Source organism: Orbilia oligospora, assembly GCF_000225545.1.
Source record: "Orbilia oligospora ATCC 24927 unplaced genomic scaffold scaffold00083, whole genome shotgun sequence".
NCBI classification, from domain to species: Eukaryota; Fungi; Ascomycota; class Orbiliomycetes; order Orbiliales; family Orbiliaceae; genus Orbilia; species Orbilia oligospora.
Genome location: NW_011645640.1, coordinates 287231 through 310977, shown reverse-complemented (window position 1 = coordinate 310977; position 23747 = coordinate 287231). Strand labels below are relative to the sequence as shown.

Genomic DNA, 23747 nt, shown 5'->3' with positions numbered 1-23747 from the left:
GAAGCATACCGTTCTCAGATTACCAACGGGGAGAGAGGCAAGAAGAAAATTGAGATTAATATCGTTCGATAGTAGGTACCCTGGGAGTTAACTTCATATGGTACCCTCCCAATCGAATCGTCGACGTCACAATGGTCTTCGTGACCTACATAAGTACTTCACTGTTCTTAGGTATCCATATCGCCTATTCATTACCTGTCCCCCCCAATGATCCCCCCAAATCATTCGTCAGCCGGCCGGGGACTAAAATACAGTCGACTTCAAAACCGACAATATTTCCTCTACCGGAACCATCTGCACTAGATGTGCAAGATACCACAAACATGTATGGAACTGCGGAAACCATATCCATCCCAAGTGTGAATGAAGAAAAGAACGGACGTGGATGGATGAACAATATTGCAGGGCCGCCTCTAGATACTTTCACCACTCTTCGACAAGCTGCTTCTCAGGATACCACACAGCTTTACCCGCAGTATTTATCTTTGAACAAACAACCATTCAAGGGAGCTAAGTTCCAGCAAGATTCAAATCTGGCCCGACTCAAAACAGCACTCGATGATGGTGTCGAGGACAGCGATTCAGAGGACCTGGCCTACACACAAAATATAGATTATAATTTCTCAGACGGTGAAGAGCTGACTGCAAGATTTAAGCTTGCAACTCAGGACCGCCGTGTGACACTGGACTTTTCAGATGCCGACGATCGAGGGATAGATATAGACCTCGAAGACAACGAAAGCTACGAAGAAGAAGAAGAAAAACAGCCAGATTACGATCCAGTCAGAGATCCCTTTTACGGTGACTACCCAAGACGCTCACCACTCCGCCATAAACTTAGAGAGTTACTTGAAAGACCTTTATATAAACCCCTCCCATCATGGCAAGGAAAACCCGAAAATTTATTAATAAACCCAAACGACTCTTCCTTCACAGCGAGAGAGAAAATGCAATATAACCTCCAACCAATTCCTGAGGGTCCCAGTCTGTTAGAAATGCCAAGCACGATTAGGGGTGGTGATGCTCTACCCCATTTGCGCAAAAAAATGGGCGCCCTAAAACCGAAGTTTTTACCGCAAGGGAGGGAATCTCTGCAGTTACCGTCGCCAGGTCTGAATCATAGTTCTCAGGTAGCTTCTATCAACAATGAATCTAGTAATATGGAGGACCAACGCGACCCACAAATTAGTGCCTTGACATTACCGGAGATAACGAGCTCATTTCGACCTCCGAAGGAGAATAATGTGCCGAAGTTAACACTTAGACCAAATGAACAGATACCAGGATTATAGAATCTTATTCGAATTCATTCTCATGCCACGAGTTTCTGGACTATGGTACTAGGCGCTAGCTTAGAATTTTGACCCGCTATCTATTCATATACATAGTCTGCAATACGAGACTATCATATATATGTAAAATGAGATTTATTGCATGAAAATAGACAGGAATATGAAGAACACTTTAGCATGCACGTATATCCAAATATTAGATATTTAGCTTCCAGGTCTAGGTACGAGACAGAATATTTAGTTCCATTCACATCAATCAACTAGCTTATAAACTCCATACTCAAATACCCTCTACAATAAATCAAACTCAGTCCTCAAGAGTTATCCTCGGACCCTTCATACTAGGATACCCTTGGATTCCTCCCGGTGACCCTCCATTGCCACCTGGAGTAGAAGGCACAGCTCTGTTAGTACCCGCTCCACCTCTCCCTGTAAGCCCTGCAACCCTTCCAGGATTCCTGACTTCAAAATTACCATTCGCTCTTGTCACCTGAGCCGCCAATGGTAAACTCTCCCTTCCGCCGATACCATCAGTGCAGTCTCCCTCCGTAACATCACAACTAGCTTTTGTTCCTGCCCCGCCATTCCCACCGACGCCATTATTGTTCTGATTGTTGTTATTATCATTGTTGTCATCATCCTCCGTATCAGCGTATGTATACTGCGCAAGTATATTCTCCAAATCCACAGGTAACAAATCCGATTCCATTCTATCCGCCACATTATTGTAATTATTATTACTGTTCGCGCCTCTTCCCGCTCCTGCGCCTGCTTTTCCTCTATCCGCACCAGCTCCAAATTTTCCAAAATCAACCAGAGGAGGGGTCACTATCCTCGGCGTGGGATTCGTAGTCGTAAATTTAAACTCCTCCAAGATCTTCTTCTCAGGTGAATAATTCTTATCCCCATCAGTAACAAACTCAATCGTCTCCGCAAACTCTGGGTACTGCGATCTAAACGATTCCACGAACCCTTGTCTTACTTCCTCCTGATCTCCTTCTTCACTACCACCATTATTCCGTGAACTTTGATGCGGAGACAACGTCCCCCGTCCCGTATTCCCCGGTGTATTCTTCGTTTTATTAGGTGAATTGTTAACATACTTACTACTCCCCAACGGTGTAGTAGGTTGCGGAACCAGCTTCCGTTCTCGAGAGAAAGTACTCCCGAGTTGTCCGCTGTTTCTATATATCCCTTCTTGCATACCGCTGAACCGTACTGAAGGCGGGTTACTACCATACGGTGAAGAAAGTCTCGTTTGATCTTGAGGACCGTAAAGATACTGTGGTGACTTTACGATACCGCCGGCGATGCCGCTGAATCCTAGACTGTTCTCTAGTGGTGGTGACGGTAGACGTTCAATATACTCCCATGGCCAACCTGATTGACTTCCTTCCGGCGGCCGGGAGAACATTCCTGGTGCCAGGTGGTTGTTAAAAGTCGAAGGGGTTGGACTGTTGAGGTTGTTGCTATTATAATTATTCGAACCTCCTCGTATACGTCCGGAGTTTGGGGGGCTGCCACCAACTCCTCCTGGGAAATTCTTTCTTAGACTGGTATCGAGGCCTCCGCTTCTTCCGCCTACAGATCCAGAGTTTGGAACCCCTCCTGTACCTCCTCGAGATCCAATGGTACCACCGATACCAATAGTACCAGCACCACCATTACCATGCTTAAGCATATACTCAGCGCTACCAGGCCCCACATACACCATAGGAGAACCGTAAACACCACCACCGGCACTACTCAGCGCCTGTCGATAATTATTATTATAATAATCATTATTATTCATACTACTAGGCATTTGTCTCGTTTGCGCCGTCGACCTAAGATACCCCCTCGTACCCAGTTCTTCCCCTCCCCCCTCCTCCTTCTCCTCTTCTTCTCCCTGCCGTACTTGACCCCTAGAGAATAAATCGGGTTGTTCGGGAACCGAGACTATTGAATCGGACAATTCTGAACTAGTATACGAATAATCGCTGATTTCCCCTCTTCCTCGTGGAATACGACCACGACCGTCAGCACCACCGCCACCTTGGCCACCTCCGTTCCCTCCGATGCCTTGACCTTGACCTTGACCTTGGCCGTTGGTGGTATCCCCTCCTCCTCCGTCTTGAGGTACTGGGATTGCTACCACGAGGCTCAGCCACGCTGAGATTAACAATCCACGTGCTAGCATCGTTGTCATCCGATCGGTATATATCTCAAAGCCTTAACAAAAGGATCCCACGCGGGACATGCAAGCCCAATTTAAAAAGAAAATTGAAGATTTAAAAAAGTAAATAAGAATAAAGACCTCGGTCGTGGAATAATATGCTAAACATTAATCATTGCCATGCGGAGCAGGCCCTCACGCATGCAAGAAGAAGAAAAAAGGAAAATATTATCTCAAAGTGAGTCTATGATCCGTAGTTATGGGTAATATAAAAAAGAATAAGAAAAAAACGCCTCAAAAATTAAAAGAAATAATATGGAAAGGAATGCTTTTTTGGTTTCCTGCTCAAATTTACTTCAAAAACGCCCTCTTATCCCCCCTCATAATAGCCCGGCCATATGTTAATCCGGCTCGTCTTTAGTATATGGCCATTGCAATTGCCCTCGAGGTGGAACACTAGGGCCTCCATAAACCGGCCCCGCATACCCATCAGGGCCTGTCAACTGTTTCTGCGCATCCAGATTTCCCCTCCATTGTTTCAAATAAGCAATCTGCCTTTGATGTTCCTTATCAGTAGCATCTTCAATCTCCTGTTGTCTCTTCCTATCAGCCGCAACCTTAAACTCAATCATCTTCAACTCTTCCTGGTTCATATGAGATTTATGTTGTTGCTCCTCTTCATGCATAAGTTGCAGATGCGATAACTGCTTTGCTTTATCCGCATCCTCCATTATCTGTCTTTGTTCATTCATTGCTTTGATGTGTGACAACTCCGCTGCACGTTGTTGTGATATTCGTGCATCTTCACGAGCCTTTCGATCCGCTTGGCGTACTAATTCAGCTTGATATTCGTGATTTCGTATCCTTTCTCTTTCCGTTGCTTCTTCCTTTTCCATTCGTAAACGGGCTTGTTGTAACATTCTCTCGTGATCGATTTTGCGTTGGACGACTTGTCGTTCCTCTTCGATTCTTGATAAATAATCGGGGATTCCAATATAACCAATCGGCTGAGGCATTTTTGGGTCGTCGACGTAGTATCTATCATCTCCACGGAAGGCCTTTAATAGTCGATAAAGTTCTTCTTGTACTTCTGGTGACTTATTCTGACATAGTCCCTTCCGAACATACATCGTCAATGAGTAAACAACATTCTTCTCATCCCTGTAAAGGTTGAAATCGCTGTTGATGGTCTTATAAAGGCCAGAGTTGAGTAGAAGTCGAGTCATCTCCACTGGATTCTTATTATCCAGCCCAAATGACAATGGGGAACGATTGTTAGTTCGTAGTCTTAAATCTGCCCCGCCATCAAGCAACGCTTCCACGGTTTCTTTGACTCGTTCTTTATTCGCCGTCGCGTCACCCTCGAGTGCTAACTCCGATAATGCACTTCGGCCACTATGTCTCGATGATGGGAAGTCTGGGTCGTGATGTCCTTCTCTGATGAGTAACCTAACGACATCCGGGTGACAGAATGCGGCGGCTTCGTGTAAGCTTCCGTCGTTTCGAGACGTGTTCCTTGCCATTAGCAACTCGACAATATCGTATTGACCTTCCTGACACGCTTTGAATAGTGCTGTTTGCCCCTTTTGATCTTCCGTAGTTACGGAAGCGCCGGCTTTGATCAGTTCAAAGACTACATCCCGTCGCTGTCGTTGGACCGCAACCATAAGGGGTGTTGTAAGGGAATATTCGGACTTGAAGTTGACATTCGCTATTACACATTAGCTCATACTACCCAAAGGTAGTTTGGTTGTCTTAGGACAACTTACCACCAGAGTCGATAAAAGTCTTGATCACAGCACTTTCAACTTCAGTAGCTGGCTGCAGGAGAGCCCAAAGTAGGGGTGTAACACCCTCGCCAATACTGTGGAAGTTGACTTTAACCTCAGCCTCCAAACTCGCTCCAGCATCGACCATCAACTTATAAAACTCCACAAAATTGGGGTATTTTGTCAAAACCCCAAAAAACACTGGACCAAATGATGGATGCTGGAAGTTCAAATCAGTCTCTAATCCATCAGCGAGGAAAAGACGACCAAGGGCTAGCAAGTTCTCTTCTTCAGTTCCGGATGAGATTACATGCGGGAATGCCATTGACAAAGTCCGTTTCGAAGGGTTTCCTTGCAAGAGTAGTTCGACAAGTTCGATGTTTGCATTCTGGGCCGCGATTTTAAAACATCGCCCGTCCTCACGGTTAACATTGGCATTGGGGGTTTGCAAAAGTGCCTCGACGAATCGTTTTGCTGTCGGGTACTTCTCGTATTCATCAGCAGTAGTGACAAAGGCTTTATCCACGCACATCCCACTTGCACCATGCTTCAAGAGGATCTTCATCGTCTCAAGCCCATCCTCTGTTTTCCAAACTCCAGAAGTCATTGCTTCATCAAAAATCATCGTCGTTATTGTAGCAATTTGAGCAACGGCGTTCTGTGTCTTCTCTAGGAGGATTTGTAAGACTTCGTGGTGTCCGCCAAGGGCAGCGAGTTTGATAGGCTTCCCTTCTTCATGGAGGGCAGACCCCTCATTATCAAGAAGCAAAGTAACGAGTTCCTTGCTGGGCGATTCATCCTCAAGAGCTCGGACTAAAGCATCGTTAATATCTTCAAACTCCGGCTGCTTTTGGAGAATTGCCTCAACCATCCCGTACTTCGAAGTTGCATCTTTTTGCTCCATAGCCATCTGTAAAGCGTCATGTATAACTGTGGGAGCAGGGTCTTGTTGAAGCAGAAGCTTTAATCGATCAACGAACCCTTGGCGAATGCAATACATTATGGCAGCTCCAGAAGCATGGTTTACAGATGCGCCGTGTTTTAATAGCAATGTGAAAACCCTGGTGTCACTTCCATCTTGTTGTGCTAGTTTAATAAGGGCATCATCGACAATCGGTCCTTTTAGTTTTGCTCCAAGGATAACTTCCATCACTCGATACTGCCACTCGGCATCTTTATAGTCCCATGCCATTTGGAAGACTGTCGATAGGTTGGCTTGGCTGGCTCCACGATATGCAAGTTTCTTGAGAACTCCAAGTTGCTTCGACGTAAACGCGGCTCGGATCACCTCGCCAGCCCCGAAATTGACATCAGCACCATTATTCAAGAGTACGTCGATTTGTCCAATAGCTTCCGGATGTTGTCGAATTGTCTTCACAAGGGCCATAGAGACTTCATCTCCTTCCGCGCCCGAAGTAAGTAACATTTCCAAGACATCGAATCTTGTCGAAGGACTCGGGATATCCATTGCCAAGGGTATTGCAGAAGATACAAGTGAATTTTCGGGGCCCGCCTCTAGGAGTATCCTCACTAACCGAATATCACCACGACTAGCAGCTGTTTTGAGGGCCATACCACCGCTCGCACTAAGGTCAGCGTCACCCTCTTTCACCAGTATCTCAACTGCAGCATAGTTTGTCGGTGTTTTATTAATCTCTTGAATAAGGGTATCGGACACAGTACTACCCCGAAGCCCGGATCTTAGGAATACCGGCATTATAGCAGCTCTCGCACTGTCTGACAGCCTATCAATAAGTAAGAATGCAGCTGCCATTGCCGCCATTCCGTCGCTACATTTCGTACACTTCGGAAGAACCATCTTAACCAACTGATCATCGCCGGTCTGGACAGCTTTCTTTAACGAAGCACCACCATCGTACACGACAGAAGCTCCGTTTGCTAACAAAAGCTGAACAATTGTGTAGTTCTTCCTCTCCACGGCGGATACAAGCAACTTTGATAACGGATTTCCCTTTGCGCCGGCTGCAATAAGTTTCTGCGCCATTGGATAGAGATCCTTTGTATCCATTCTCAGCGTGTCAAACACGACGTTGGCTGTTTCTGTCGATATCGGGTTTCGCAATAGTGTATCTAGCATCGCTTCATCTGCCTCGGAAACTGCATGGATTAAACTCGCACCATTTGCGTATCCAACATCGGCATTGTTCGAGAGTAGCAGGCTAATGATGGTCCACTGTTTTTGCCGGACAGCATTCAACAAAGCTTGGTTGACAGGATCGCCCTGGGCTCCCTTCGCGAGCAGGAGACCCATAAGTTCGTGTAGCTGTGTCTCGTCCAGGAACATATCAATAGCACCAAAAGCTATCGATGCAGAATCTGGTCCTATGCTTGCTTTGAGGAGTGTTTTGACCTTCCGGGTATCTACGGCTGTGATGGCGTGAACCAATGCCTCTGCATTATTGTACTCTATCGATACCCTTCCATCAATTAGTAGGTGAAGAAGGTCATTATAACCCGCCCGAACGGCTTGAACTAGCAACTTCGCTGCATTGTCCCCAAGGCCCCCTGCTGACAACAGAAGTGAAGACAGTTGTTTAATGTTTTCTTCCGTTTGCGAAGCAAATGGTACTTCCCCAAATGCTAGGTTAAGGTACTCGGGTATCGGTGGTCGAACCAACAATATGGATACAAGGTCTAGCTGACACTCGGATACAACATATCGTAGCGCAGCCGCTTGATCATAGTTCACGTCAACGCCAAACTCTAGAAGTAGGTTAATTAGGTTCTTATCCCTTTCACCGACAGCTTGTCCCAATGCTCGAGCAAGGTCTTCCCCCCGTGCACCAGCACAGAGTAAAATTTCAATAAGGATTAGGCGCAAGGAAGGTTCAAAGTCGGCGAACATTACAGTGTTGACTGCTGACAGAAGGTAAACTTGCGAAAGCTCGTGTGGGGGTGTAATTTGATTCAGGACCATTTTCAAGAGAATGTCCCATCTTCCCAGCTTTACAGCCGCCATAATCGCCTCCGCGTTGTTGTATTCCAAATCTGCACCATGAGCCACCAAGAGTTCCACCATATCAACATACCCCATCTCAATAATCCCTTTCAACGGGCGTGTCAGGCATTCCTTCGCTATAGGAATACCAGAACGAAGGATTAATCTGGCGATGTCATGATATCCCGCCGAAACCAGATGCTCGAACGCAGTCGAAGAAGAGTTCGGATCGGCACCATACTCTAGTAAGACTCTTATGGTATCTATATTGGCATTTCTTATGGCAATTTGGTATGCTTCGTTTAAGCTAGTCTGTTTGACACCCCGCGAAGCCAAGACCTGGATTACGTTGATTTTGCCTCGTTCGGTCGCATCTTGGAGATATCTTGCAGGGATTTCGACGTTCGCATCGCTCTTCCCGATATGCATCTTCGCGACTAAACTATCTTTTGCCTGCTTATAGATATTGACATCGGCTCCCATGTTCAAAAGCGCTTCGACGATAGCCGCACATTCTGTATCCAAATCAGGCCCTGTCATTGGCTGCTGCACTTCTTGCCCGAGCAAGTAACTAAGTTCTTTGAACTTGAACGTAGCCATCTGTGCTTCATTATTGCTTGTGACTTTTACTGTCTTCTTTCTTAAGAAGCCGGTACCGGAAGCAGATGGCGGTTTATAGTCAGGTTGGGAGCGCCGTACAGTAATTAACTTTTCACGAACAATCGCTGCAGTTCCCTGATCACTGAATGTAGGACGAGGGGGGGCTTGTAACGGAGGCTCTAAAGAAATTTTGGCGACACCACTCCGGGATGCAAGGCTCGATAATCGGCTTTGAAGGTTTGGACTGAGCGGCTGGAGCAACGGTGCCTGGATTGGTGGCGCATAGGCTGGAGAGGAATGGGTCGGAGAGGCCTGTACTGGGGATGCCGTCGACGTTGGGATAGAGGAATAATCATTTTGGGAGGTATTGAAGGAGCCCGTCGGACTCGTAGGGCTAGTATGCGAAGGTGATCGGTCCATGGGATATTGGTGACCTGCCGGGCCTGTTTTTTATATAACACCAACAACAGAAAAAGGTAAGTTAGTTTGAAGACTTCCAAAGCCAAAACATACTCTAGGAAAAGGCCGTCGGCCTGGGATTTCGTTGGACTCTTATAGTAAAGGAAGAGGACATGCCTGGTAATGAAAAGTTCCGGAGATGTGGGTTGTTCTGTTGAGGCTGTGCACCGGAAGCCGCGTTGACGGGACGCCTTTGGGTCCAATTGAATGTGGAATGACGACGGTCACCATTTGCGAGAGTTGGAGGAGCGGACGAGGAACCGGCGCCTGCCAATACAATCGCAGTGTCTCATTAGCCTTGTATTTACTTCGGGACGGTCGTAAGTATATACCGATCTTAGTGACCGGGATTGCTTTAAATAGAGCATAGTGGCCAGGGGTGGTTGCATACCCTCGAAGGAGAACTGGCGGTGTGGAAGGGATCCAGACATATTCCAAATGGCCCGATGTCCGACCCGTAGCGTACTTCGTATACCCTAGATACCCAATGTACGTACCCCCAGGCAAGCCGCGATCTATTAAACCCTGTAAATGATTTGATTTAATTAAATAATCAAACGTCGTCTGGTGGCGGCCGGACTAAGCGGACTTCCATATCTGACTAGTACTAGCCGCGCGAAGGTCCCCTGCTTCTGTTGCGGGGTGTTAAAACGGTTTTTGGGGTGGATTGAATCAGACGAAGATGCGAAATGCAGGAACCCTTTTTTTCTTTTCCAAAGCGAGATTTCGGTTCCGACGGACGAATAGCTAAGTAGTTAATAGTGGATAGGGAAGAATCGAAACCCAAACGGACGGTAAGTTATCTCTAGCCTGGCGAGAGTGTAGTGGATGGATGAATGAATGGATGAAAGAACGAGTGCTGCTGGCATGGAGAGGGATAATCTAGGGAAGGGTAAGATGAAGCTGAAAGAAAGAAAGAAGGGAAGGGAAACACGGAGAGAAAACGACAGTGATATGATAACGAACGACCAAGACAAGGGACGAACGAACGAACGAACGAACGAACGAATCAACGAAAGGAGGAATCCAATGAACGAATGAAGGGTGAGGGGTTCTTTGAGCCAGAAAAGCTGCAGCAGTGGTAGTTCAAAGCTCCAAGTGGTTTGGAAAGCTGTTGATGGAGGGTTTGAAGGAAAAGATGCATATGAGGTTTGACCGTATCTGGGTTGGCGGGAAACTCAATCCTTGTCATGTCCGCCGTGCATCTATTTCGAGATGCCTTAAGCTTCCTCGCAGTCCCGATAATCTTACTTAAGCTAATTAAAGTAGGTTACTCAGCACCGGTTGACGATATCGATAAAGGATATAGTAGGTACTATGCAAATACATACCTGTTATATCGAAACGTCGATATGGTGTATATTTGAGATTCGGCGGAAGTTCATGGCCACCGACCGGACATGCATGTAGGCCGTATATGGGGGTTTCAAGCTTCTAATACTGTAGAATTCATGGATCCACATGAGAGATGGAGCCGCATGATCACGCATTAAACGGATTTAATTGGATTCTAAGTAATTGAGGGACATTGTATAGAGGCAAGTCACTTGTGGGTCGACTTGCATATGACATCGTATAAATGAGGTACTCGGATATACCTGAGCCTTGCTTATGCTGGGGTGAGCCTTGCTAGCTGTACATACATGTCGGAATCGGACAACCACGCACTTCGGGGGTCTATATAATTAATATATAATCATACTAAGAATGTAGATAAGCAAGTACTTACTTATGTATCGACATCCATCTGTCATCTATGAATTCGTGATCTTACTTACTTAGGCACTTCTTACTTACATCTTACTTGTAAGTTAAGTAGTAGGTAAGTACTTACTTGTTACTATGCCAAGAGGTACTCGGAGTAGGTAAGAGGCAGTCACTATGTAACTAACTAAGTGGTTGGAGACAGAGGTATGGTGCGTATAACTGTGGTCCTGTACCTAGTTACCTAACTGGAACCACATCGGAGCCGGGGCTGGGCTGTTCTGCGTAACAACAAACCACACCTCCTGTTTCCCACCGCCACCACACCTATACACCCACCCACACATTACACACCGCACACCGCACGCTACTACTACACTAACTACGCTACGCACGCACGCACGCAGGTTAAACGTTCATCAGATTCATCACCATCACTATCACCATCACCATCACCATCATCACCACCGCTACTACCGCATTTCCCTCCAGCTCGGACTTATGCTCCCAATCATATCCTTCCTCTTCTAATTAAGAATCTTCTAGCCTTCGTCCATACCGGCAGCTGCAGCTAGGCTCTAGATCCATTCGGTTCTCTCTCCCCCCTCGGCTGCCGACCGACAATCCTGGACTCGGGACGGGTGCTTGCTCCTACATCACCGGCAGCTGCACCTGCAGCTTCCCGACTCAACTCGACTCCGACTCCCATCCTCTTGGTTATATTAGGAATTACTTACTTAGGTAAGTAGGCGTTTAAGGAATTGCTTCAGTTAGGTATTATACGGCCAAAGAGATAGCAATATCTTGATACTGACTTTCGAGCTAGTTCCTTAAGTAACAGGTATCAATAATTAAAAAAAGGATCGGTTGTCCTCGCACCCTGGTTCGAATTGGAACTCTCCTCGCAAAGATTCAGGGTGCCTTCTTTTGAATTCCTCCAGCAGAACAGCACAGCATAGAACACCCCAGAACAGCACAGCACTGCACCACACTGCTCCGAGATACCCTTCAAAGGCGCGTCACCAATTCTACAAGGCAAAGAACCCGTATCCAGGTTTTGGTTGAAATTGATTCCAAAAGAGAAACAAAAAAAAGAAAAAGAATAGATAGAAAAATCTAACTTGACTTGGTCTTTTCTCCTTCTCCTTCTTCTTCCTCTTCTTTTGTTTCTGCTTTCTGCTTTCTACTTTCAACCACGCCCGCCATGGCGGAATTCCAAGCTGATGACCACCAGCCAGGAGGCTCATCGACAGTCGTCACTGCTCCACCTCCACCTCCACCCCCTCCTGCCTCCTCTTCCTCCTCGTCCACTTTCTCAACTTCTAAACTTCCGACTCCTACTCAGACACAGACGCAGACGCAGACGCAGGCACATACATCCCAACTAGCCACCAATGGAACTCCCGGAGAATCTTCTTCCACGACTACCGGTGCTACCACTACTACAACCGCTGCTACTACTACAACAACAACTACACACCGAGATGATGTAACCTCTCCGACGCTCCCCAGCACCCTTCTCAATGGTCTTCCCAAGACCGTGCCAAATGGTACCCTCAATGGTTTACCCAATGGCTCGTCTAATAGCCCGCCAAACACCAGTTCCAATGATCATCCACCCAAAACAATTGTTGAATCCGACAAGGCCACCTCGACAGACCCACCAAAAGAAGCAGAAAGATCCAAGACCACGACTACGGCAACATCTATCAATGGAATCGATGGTCCGTCTGGCGAGGCTACTTTGATTTCCCCTGAAGAACAGCTAAAGCTAGCAGAAGAAGAAGGAGAAGAAGGAGAAGAAGCTAGCGTCGGTAAGACCTCCTTGATCACAACCCTACTCGTCTACCTGTAAAACCCATCTTCTAATATCCATTTTTTCTCTTAGCAGGAGAAGCAAAAGAGCCCGAAACGAAACCAACCAGGAAGAAACCTGGTCCGTCATCTGATATTACAGCTGCTGAATGGGATGGTGGGATGGCTAAAGAGGACGTGCAGGACAACTTGGACGACCTCGAAAACGCCGATTCCGAATCAGAAGCAGCCGATGAAAAGGTTTCCGAGAGGTCCAAGCTCGAGAAAGGAAAGGCTCCTATCATTCACCTGATAGTGAGGAACAACCCAAAATCGACAAACTCTGAAAAGAAAAAACAAAAACACAAGCCACTCAAACTGATTGACCTGCCGTTAGATGTTCTGAAAGAGATAGTCCGAGAGGTATGTTTCCCCCTAGTTTGCTCCGAAAATCACACCCTCACTTTTTTTATACAGTTGATATAAATATCTAACTAGAGCGATATTTTGACAAATAGGTAACTAATACGACCGATCTCTGCTCACTTTGTCTCGCACATTCATCTCTACACGCTCTCGCCATTCCCCTCATATACTCGCGGTTCGATATAGTGTGGCCGGATCAAAATGTGACCTCGGATAGGACTGGTGTCGATGCATTGACATATGGCCTGGCAACCCTCGTCTCCAACGAGAATGAGTACGCTCAATATGTCCGGAAGTTTTCGCTTGGCAATGGCCCCAAAGAGTGGGTCGGAGAGTACGCAACAAACAAAGAAGGCGGCAAAATGCTAGGAACCCTCGTCGGATTAGCTGTCTGGAAAATGGGTATGTTGGAGACGTTCAGCTGGGACATGCCCACCGGTATACTTAGGGATGTCTGGAGAGCCTTGCACCGGCTGAACTCACTGCAAAATATTCATGTCAGGTGGCACGACAATTCACTCATAGACCCTGCTGGATCCCCCGACAGTTCGCGTAAGATCGAACGACCGACATTTAGCGGTCTCAAGGGCCTCAAATCTCTTAGCGTGTTGGACGTGGATGAATTAGTATATCTAAGGGAAATGGCTCTTGCAGTTGAAAAGAGTTATACAACGCTGCGAGAACTGCGCCTTGGAATTGCAATCCACGCCGGAACAAAACGCTGGGCGCATGACGATATGGAAACCATAACCCCGGACACCAATGATGGGTTTGGAGAAGGCGGTGCTATTGGTATCATCGTAGGGAAGATTTGTGACTTCAATAAGCGCGCCCCAACGACTGCTCTCTCGACCTCCCAAACTGTGACCGCGGACAATGCGTTGACACAGGAGCAGCTAGCCCAAATCCTTCAGGGCCAGCAGCAAGCCCAGCAGACTGCCCAAGGCGATGCAGATAATGCCGCTTCTACGTCTGGGGCTAGTACCATCAACACAGCCATGGCAACCGTCGCTACCTCTGTTCAGCCCGCTGCTAAGACTTCATCCAAGTCCAAAAAGGAAGGCTCCGGACCAAGCAAGCAGCTAAAGCTTCAAACACTCGAGCTTGAGAGAGTGCCCATATCCACTAGGGTCCTTACCAAAGCAATTGATTTCAGCTATCTCGTCAATTTAACTTTGCTTAATTGCAGTAATCAGTCGAAACTATACAAGACGCTGAGACGGAAATTCTCTCCCTACCCCCCAAGCGTCTTGGTCAAACTCAACAAGCTGGCCGTAAACCCAGGTTCTACCAACAAGCCTCCCCTGCACATCCCACCACCTAGTTATCGGCTGCGCCTAAAGAAAATTCACACCGATATGGTATCCGTGTCCCTCATAGAATTCTTACACTCCACCCTCGCTCCGAATTCCCTTGAGACCCTCTTCCTTCAGGAAATAGCAGGAGATAGTTATGTATCCACGGTGGAACTAGTTCAAATCCTCCATGAGGTTCTCCGCCGTCACCGCCTCTCCCTCCAACGTCTCCTCATCGATTCCTATGTGCAACACCCTGATGTTCCCGGGGATAACCCGATAAACGTCCAGTCCATCCTCGCCCACAAATCCAAATGGTGTTTTAACCAAGAAACAATCTCATTTATGACTGAGATGCCGAGGTTGCGAGAGCTGGCGTTCGGAGTCGAGTATTCTGACTGGCACTACATGATCACCCGACTCCCGGAAATGAAGAGCCTGAAAAGTCTCTATATCCCACACGTCATTGGCGGTGAATTCCATAAGCTAGAAAAGCAAAGCGAAGAGCTCGCCAAAACGATTGTGGATGTGGTTACGCTGCGCCCCGAGTGCGGCCTTTGTTATGTCGGCATCGTGAATAAGTGCTTCGAATTACTAGAGGGTGAAGAAGGCAACGAAGATGGCTCGGGTCACGACAATGCAGTAATGACGGATGAAGATGAGGATGACGCTAGTGATGACGATGATGGAACAGACGACGGCAATGACGACGACGGTAGCGATGATGGTGACGAAACCGAGGACGCTGACGAAACAAGTGATACTGAGGGTTCTCCACTCGCTACTAGCGGCATGTACCCGTCGGCATCATTTGACTCCTTTGACGAATACGACGATGATGTGCTACCGAAGAGGAAGCGGGTCAGTATACGGGAGCGAGAAATTTTGTTTTACGATGACAAAGTTGCCGTGTTCAAAGCTAGGTTTGGGAAGCTATGAGCCGGATTCCCCTCTTAAACAATCTTTCATACCTTTTAATCCATTATGGAGCCTTCCGCCCAGTTCTTAGGCATTCAAACTCCTCCAGAACTCATGTTCTCCTTTTTCTTTGTTTCCAAATTCCCGTTTCGCGTTTTATTCCCCTTCTAGTTTTAGGCAAGTCTTTCGTTATTCTTTGGTTTTCCGATTATTCTATCCTAGTTTGCTGGTTTATCGCGATTACTCACTGCGTTCATTTTTACCTTCTTTCCCTTACTTGTTGACGGGACAGGTCTCACATTCTCAGCGGTTCCTGGCGTGTTTACTGCTTTTCTTTTTTATTATGGCTAAATTTTTAACTACGACTATAATGCTTAACGTCATAACATCTGTATACAGCTGTACTCTTCTCTCTCTCTTCCTCTCTTTGGCCCTCAGTAGGACTCAGACAAATGCTAAAGGCCGTCGATATCCTGTCTATTATAGCGGCAAAATTTACACAAGGAATGTACTGATGAGGATGGTTCCCTTTCAACGGTGGAGAAACAAAGATGTTTGAGTTCTCATTACCTATAATTAAGAAGACTACTATCTTCGTGGTCAAATATAACGACCACCACTGATCCTCCCCTTCTTCGTTTTACGGTTTTTTTCTCCTTTTTTTTTACTTATTCCGATTCCCTAAATTTGTCATTGTGGGTATATCTGCATTTCTAGCGGCGAGGGTCTCTGTAGATATTGTTTTTTTCTCTTTGTTGTAACTTTTATTTCCGTGGTTGGATCATGAAGGATCCGTTCTTTATCATTAGATGAACGTTTTATATTATCAGGGTGATGATATGAATTAAGTTGAAGAATGGAATTTTCTTTTTAAATTTTGTGCTTCTCCTCCCCTCCAAAACATCCCGTTGATAGAGATCTATAGAAGGAGTTTAGACGCCCGGGTGTTGGGATTATTTTATATATAGGAGGCCCGAACTCAAAAGATGTATACTTGATGTCCGCGCTTGAATTTTAATTGATAACGAATAAGAGGTCATCACTAGTCAAGATATTAATGGCGTAGTCGACTCTAGACTGGGGGCTTTTGAATCCTTTTCGGGGGCTGGGGGGCTTTCGTGGTAGGCCTAGATGGAGAGTGGGGAATAGATTTGTCCTAATATATATCTTTGTATTTGATAACCATCATCACCATTGATCAGCTGGAGTTTAGGGTTTTCTAAGTAATCTGCGCGGTATACATGTAAGTACATACGAAATTGCACAATTACATAAATAAAATGAGGTAGGGGGTTGTAGAAGGGCAAAAACATACATACTTCGAATTCGAATATTAGAAGATGCGTACATATATAATAGATTAACTGTTTTATACCAATATTGGAGGATTGATAGATAGGTAGATAGATAGGGAGGTAGTAGTCTAGTTATTACCTAAAATACTCGGTTATACATCCCGTCCCTGCATATATATCAAATATCTCGGCTCGTACTTAGACACCCAGTCGAAAAAAAAAAAAATTCTACGAGGAATGACTGGTTTGATTTGTATCCTGGTTTTTTTTTTTGGTTTTTTAAGAAGGATTTAGTTCGGGTTGGAGCCGGGTTCGCCATGATCTGTCGCCGTGCGCCACCATACTGAATTAGGGTTTCTCCAGGCCCGAAAAGTGGAAAGTGTTTTAACGGTGTTAATGCCGCAGTTGCAGTCGGTTGATTATTGGATGAATCCAAAATTTTGACAAGCTGTGAGGCGTTGGGGAAAGTTTCTATAGTGGGGCTTTAGGCTTCAGGAAGCTCATTAATTAAGCGGCTCCTAAAATCTAGGATCAGAGTTATTCCTAAAACCCAACTTATGCAAGCAGATGTGGATCAATCACATCTTGGAAGCAAAGGAAGGAAAAATTAGAACAGAAGAACGGGATACTAGCTGAAAGTGGGATTATGCGTGAGTATTATATACCCAAGGCAGAAGTGAGTGTCCCCCAGAATAATTATATATGTACGAAAAGTTCATTCATATGTAAGGTGAGATAAGTATCTTAGAAAGAGGGCATTTAACTCGTTCTCGAACTTCCCGGTAGCTCCAAGCTTTGGGGGGTACCTGGGGCTCCGCAAGGCTATGCACTCTTAAATTTCGCTTCAACGTTGCAACTCGGTACCTAGTGAGCCTATCTTCAGCGGTCTCGTACTCAAACCCCAAACGCAAGCCCGGGCCCTACGCAAGGAATTTATTCCATGACACCCTTGAACTCTTGATCAATTGAGGTTACCGGGGTCTTAGAGATTCTGAAGCTTCGGGTTCGACTGTACAACTTGCTAATTATAATGATACGTCGCCGCCTTTCATTCGCCCAGATTCCAAAAACTGGTTCACTTTAACCGGTTGTATCTGAGCAAATTTCTGTTGGATGTCACCTTACCGGACTTGAGAAAGAGGAAAAGGAGGCTGAAACAATATATGCAATAGAAATGGTTGGGATTTTCTCTCTCTCTCTTGTTGGCAGATATGCGTGCAGGCTGCACCGGTTGTTCATTAACCTCAGCCTTGCAACTCGACTGCGGTATATTCCGGGCTCTTGGTTACACAGCGACGTGGTTCGGGTGTTGTTTTTGTTGCAGTTTTTCCCGAGCGCTAGTCCCGTTTCGAACATCGCTGTTTGGTAATCCGAAACCTGTTCGCTAGACCTTGCCTGAAGCTCGGTGAATTTTATAATTTATAAAATTTTGGGGAAGAATACACAGCCTATCGTTTGGGCTTCGACTACGCCTTGGTGTTCTAGCTTAGAGAACGTTAGTGCAGAACATTCTAACCGAATTGTCCTCGAGGGTGGGTGTGAGCTAGTGACGTGACCTGGCGTCAAGCCTCACTAGCGGTCAACCTTCGCCGACGGTATTCCCTTCTTTTTTCTTTCTTTTTCTCGCGCAGATACATAAATCATGATATCAATTGTGGATGCGGTTCGGTTGGTTGCCCGCAAAGGCGCCAAATCAGGATCCGAACAAGCAACAGAAGAAAAAAGAAAAAAAGCAGAACGCACAAACCACCATGGTCTACTACGTGGGTTCTTAAAACCGATAATCACTATAGGCCTGGCTTCTTTCCCCTCCTCCTCTCTATGGTCTTGAGTTAGCGGGGGGGAGTGCGGCTTTAGTACGTATAAAAAAAAACCAAAAAAATACTACCCATCGTCATTGATCCGAATTTTCTAGATCTCGCAATTGCGCAAACAAGGTTCCAACTTCCAGAGACTACTTATTATACATACCGCTGCTTACTACATTATTGTATTGCATCAGCTATCATGATACAAACTAGGATTAGGCAGGAGAGCTTCAGTTAGATCGAGGTTCTGTGTGGAAACGGAAATTGCTAACCCGGTCGGATACTATTGCCCACAGCTAAAATGATAGCTAGCAGCCCAAGTATCCGGCAGAGGATAGATCTATCGAGCTAAGCATGCGCATGCAATGCACGAAAGCTCTCCAGGGCATTTGGGGTGTGGTAGACCCTGCTGTCGGAGCTCGATTGAAAGGCCCATCAACTGAGCTGTACATACTGTGACCCTGGTGAGTGTTCAAGTCTTCAGACTACTTTTTTTTTTTTTTTTCTCTTTGGATCGGCGCAGCATTTGGTTAACGGATTCAGTCAGCCAGCTAGCCTAGTACTATAGAATAATATCGAGCTCGTTCTCAATGTCCACCAGCAAAAGTACGGCCAGTCTTGATGTTAAAAAAAACCAAGTGGCCCTCCAAGGCAGAAATAGGTATCGAGAAATTTTGGCTAGAGAGGGGCCGCTCTTGTAGACTTGTCGAGGCATGATGCTGTTAAGATCGAAAAGCAAGCCGACAAGCAACGTCAGCCATGCCCTGGTGGGTCCTTCAGCTAGGTCGCGCACTTTCTAACCGTACGGCGCCGCATACGCAGGCCAGTTGTACAAAACCAATGCGCGTGGAACGCCGCTTTTCTTTGGTGTGGAGGGAGTTATCCGGAGTCACAGCAGCCTCGTTTTTAATTAAGCTTGCCCGGCCACCGAAAAAAATTTATTCGAATTATCACATTTTACTCAACATCACCAAAAATCCCCCCGACCTTTCCAATTCCATCTTACCTACTAGGCAATTTTGATTCATAGTAGCTTTTTACTTTTACCTTTTTCCATTATTATTTCCATTGTTGTGGCGCTTTAGTAATTCGACTCAAAGGCCTCATCTCGCCACGGCTCGCGGGTATCAAAGTGCAACGACGGGGATAGAACAGTTCGAGATCCCACACGCGCGCAAAAGTCCAACACCATAGCTAAGCTAGTTCAGACAGCAGCAAGTTAAATAATTTAAGAAGGCCCTCTGCGTCTCGGAGCATTTAGCTCCCTCGGCTTTAGGCCTTTTTCCAGGTAAGGTCTCAATCACATATGAATTTAGCTATGAACAGGAATTTAGGGACATCCCATGCAAAAGTTGTGTCAGGTGCCTTAGAAATTCGCCCTCGGGTTCTAGTTCAAGAATATACTGACCAAGCGCGGTTGATTGCTTCGACAGGCCGTCAATTATTCCACTCGATACCGAAAGGAATACGATACTTTCTTGCCGTTTCCACCGTCTGGCTTTACCCAATAACCCAGCTCTCAATGGGTCTCTAGTATATAACGTATATATATCCGTCAGATTTAGCGGTGTTATCAGTTCCCCAATATCTAAAAGAGCCGCCGCGCCTGATCATCCTCTCGAATACAACCGTCATATTCTACGGACTGGACCACAACCACCCCCTTAGTCTGACCGGGATATCCTTCCCTATGCACGTGGACTGCAGGTCTCTTCTTTTCGAGTCTTTCTACGTAATTCCTGAGCAACAATCCCGAAAGGAAAAGAAATAAGAAAACACAAGGAACGTTACCCGATTATCACTTGTTTCTCATCGACTACAAGCGCAAGCTTCCCATTATATTAGGATACTTTTCACGCTATCAAAAGCGTAAATTCGGGAACTTCTAGTGCTCTTTAGGATATAAAGCAATTTCTTTCTATCCAAAATTTGCAAGATTGGTTCAAACAGAGGTTAGTGCTTTGACAACTGAAACTTTTCTTCTCCATCGCTTCCTACCTTCAACTCCCACTACCCCCTTCACAATTTCCTATCTGCCCTTCGTAAGATATATATTGCCTAGGTTATATATGAGCCTTTTGTGAGCTTTAATACCCTACCGAGACCGGGACCGTGGGTCTGTGGCTTGCGTGGTCCCAAAAGCGAAGGCATGGCAGGATATGCCCGCCTCTCGCTAGATACATGCGACATCCTTTAATTTGACAGCTATTGATATCAGAGAAGAAGATCGGACGTCTCCCTAAGTCTATGTTTCGTTCCAGATGCAATCTTCGTCTGCACCCAATCTATGTGCCGGGTGCCCGACGCGGACAGATGTTTATAAAACCGAACAATTCTCTTCTGCAGATCTGGAATTCTCCAAGATCGATATCATCTAGTCTTCTTCCCTCAGCATCAAAAATTCCTATATATGCATACACAATAGTTTAGTCTAAGACTACAACTGCCACTCCTTTGTTGACCTAGACTTCTTCTTTCCTTCTCTTTCCTTTCTTCTCTCAAGCCTCCCTCCCTTCCCTCATTTCTTCCTTTTCTTTGTTGCATCTTGACGTCCCCTATCGGATCGTGGTTTCGTTGAATAGTATTACCTATTGGTCCCATATATCTTTCTTTCTTCCCCCCAAAGCTGGGAGGAACAGATTCGAAACAAAGTACGATCTCCAATCATAGTATCACAGTTCCTCTGCCCTTTTCTTTTTACAACTTTGATTTTTCCTGCTTAAAATCAATTTTAACTTACTACTTCTCTTGATTTATTTTTATTCGTTGCGCTATCCTGCAAAATAACTTATATTTCCAGATTATAATATTACTTTTTACTGACGCTGGAATAGTATACACAAATAACCTTGTTCTTTGGGGGTTTACTTCATATTGGAATCTTTAAACAATAACGCCGAAACTATCTTGTCGAATCCTCCCATAAAGATTAGCACGATGTCTAGCAGAGACTCACCCTCCAACCTTCCACCCTATGCACCAGGGCCACGACCAGGCCAGAGAACTGTGGTGCGACCTCTCAACCCAAGATACGCTGCATCCGTTTCAGACACCGAATCGATTACCAGGTTTGTACTCTACGATTATTTTGTAGTCTATAACCCCCCTTTCTAACGCGGTTCTTTTCTTCGCTAGCGATGACTCTTTACGAGATTCTGGCTCTTCCCGTGCTTCAATTTCCTCGGCATCGAGTATAAGCGGGGATGACGAACAAGAACTCACACAGGGTCTCAATAATCTGACTCTTGTCAACACTGGTACCCCTGCTTTGCAATGCAAGCCACATGGGTCTAAGAAGGAGGCTGAAGAGAAACCAGCCGCTAACGGGGATGCTTCCAAATCTCCCAACCCTTCCGCCTTGCCAAAAAATAAACCAGATACAACATCCAAAGCAGACCCGAATAACGATCAAGCCTCTGAGATCTTGGGGGGGTTGCTTGGTAAAAGGTCGTATGATTCCGAAGTGGCTAGAACCGCTGGAAATGAGACACTTGCTTGCTTCCCGATAATGTCAGGGCTTAAACCATCGACGAAATTCACAGCACCATCACAAGTGACCATCGATGTTTCTGCCTGGCAGGCGGGAGTTCAGGTCAAGACGCACGGCCATAACCACGGAAAGCAGGCAAGTTCCTTCAATGGGCCGAGCGGTAATGATGGTGCCAGAGTCCCACCTATCTATCCTAATCACGTCAAACCACCTGGTGAATGGGGTAACAGAAATCGACAAGGCGATGATGGTCCTGACGAGAGTAGCTGGGGCCGCGAAAACCGTGCCCTCCGGACGAAAAAGAGAATTGCTTGTCCGGCTGCCAAGGGAGACCCATTCAATAATCGAGCTTGTTTAGGCGTCTCTTTCCCCAATCTTGCCAAAACAAGGTAGGAAAAGTTTTCCGTGCTGCCTGTAGTAAATAACGTCAACTAACCCGTAGATCATGATGTTTATAGACAACATCTGAGTTGCGCTGCCCACTTTGCTGTCGAGAAAACTCCACTACTTCCAGATGAAATCCGTGATCCCAACGGTTGGGACGAGATCATGGCTTATATCTATCCTGAGAAAGTTACCCCCTCGAGTGGTATGTAGCCAATTATATCTACTCGATGACATAGCACTTTAGGAATTCTAACAACTATATCATTATTTTCTAGATGAGGATTTCCACCCAACAATGGATATAATCGAAAAATGGGGAACGGGCCCAGGAAGGCCAGACTTCAGGTCCACAATCATACGTCTTCTCAAGCGTGCCGTCTATGAGCCAGGCTACGGAGCGAATGTCATTAATGAACTCGAAGCTATTGACCCTAGTACAAAAGAAGATCATGACACAAACCAACCTTTGTCTTCTTTCTATTCTTCTCTATCGGACATCTCGAGCTTTCAATCTGGAGTCGGCACAGCCAATTCTTCGCTATTTGTCCCACACACAGGATATCACCTCAACAGCCCCGTCAACTCGGAACCATCTCAGACTTTCGCATCGACCTCTATGAACACACCAATCAGCGGTAGTAGCGGCTCCGCTTCTGCTGTTCTCCCTAGCTATAATTCCGGAGCCCTCCCAGGCACTACGAGTTTTGGCAACCATAATTTCTCGGGCTTTGCTGGCCAATCAAACCTTATGGATACAAATAGATGCTCTCCTGATGTTCCAGATCTCCACAATCAGGTTGACAATGAGATGCGAATGAGTCCTATGGGTGGCCCTTCTCCAGACAAACAACTACAAATGTATTTTCGGGGTTCAAGCCTTAACCCTCCTCAGCTCCAAAACGACCTCCTTCTCGGATCCGATGTCACTTACGTTGAATACTATCTGAAATCCGCGGACCCCAACTTCTCCTTTGAAACCTATCCTCTAAACATCGTCAACAACCCAACAAGACCGATTCCTATCGGCTCCCTCGACCACCTCCGGGCAATTTACCACGAATTCAACAAGCTTTTTCCTCGACAAAACATGGTATTTCAGCTTCTCTACTAGAAGAAGAAAACCACTGATTCTTGCTATTTTGCTCCTACACGGACTACCAAACTTGTAAAGCTTTTGGCAACTTCTGGTTGGCATTCACTCCCAGTTTCCGTTCTTTCTTTTTTGTTCAATCTTCCCATTGGCTCTCTACCTTATGTATATTTCTTAATACTTTCTTTTCGTCTTTTCTTATGCGTAACTTTCGTTTTCAATTACTTCTTGTTTTATTACCCTGATTTTTTTTTTTTAAACAGCAGCTTTCTCTTCTTCTTTTGCTTTGTATTACGCAGTTTCACG

General features: G+C 45.9%; 5 protein-coding genes across 5 annotated transcripts; 3 read left to right on the top strand and 2 right to left on the bottom strand.

Annotated features, from left to right (window-relative positions):
- Positions 1 to 131: 131 nt before the first annotated feature.
- On the top strand, positions 132 to 1292 carry AOL_s00083g83 (uncharacterized protein; the record flags this gene model as incomplete). Its single annotated transcript, XM_011125262.1, has 1 exon — positions 132 to 1292. The coding sequence occupies one exon, from the start codon at positions 132 to 134 to the stop codon at positions 1290 to 1292; it is 1161 nt and encodes a 386-aa protein (XP_011123564.1).
- Positions 1293 to 1599: 307 nt separating this feature from the next.
- On the bottom strand, positions 1600 to 3471 carry AOL_s00083g82 (uncharacterized protein; the record flags this gene model as incomplete). The annotated part of the gene is made up of 1 exon (XM_011125261.1): positions 1600 to 3471. One exon carries the CDS (start codon positions 3469 to 3471, stop codon positions 1600 to 1602), a length of 1872 nt encoding a protein of 623 aa, XP_011123563.1.
- A 377-nt stretch (positions 3472 to 3848) lies between these two features.
- Positions 3849 to 9195, bottom strand: AOL_s00083g81 (uncharacterized protein; the record flags this gene model as incomplete). Its single annotated transcript, XM_011125260.1, has 2 exons — positions 3849 to 5158; positions 5217 to 9195. 2 exons carry the CDS (start codon positions 9193 to 9195, stop codon positions 3849 to 3851), a joined length of 5289 nt encoding a protein of 1762 aa, XP_011123562.1.
- Positions 9196 to 12142: 2947 nt separating this feature from the next.
- AOL_s00083g80 (uncharacterized protein) lies at positions 12143 to 15392 on the top strand (the record flags this gene model as incomplete). Its single annotated transcript, XM_011125259.1, has 3 exons — positions 12143 to 12752; positions 12827 to 13155; positions 13251 to 15392. 3 exons carry the CDS (start codon positions 12143 to 12145, stop codon positions 15390 to 15392), a joined length of 3081 nt encoding a protein of 1026 aa, XP_011123561.1.
- Positions 15393 to 21411: 6019 nt separating this feature from the next.
- On the top strand, positions 21412 to 23462 carry AOL_s00083g79 (uncharacterized protein; the record flags this gene model as incomplete). The annotated part of the gene is made up of 4 exons (XM_011125258.1): positions 21412 to 21542; positions 21610 to 22353; positions 22423 to 22553; positions 22627 to 23462. The coding sequence occupies 4 exons, from the start codon at positions 21412 to 21414 to the stop codon at positions 23460 to 23462; spliced, it is 1842 nt and encodes a 613-aa protein (XP_011123560.1).
- Between the last annotated feature and the right edge of the window lie 285 nt (positions 23463 to 23747).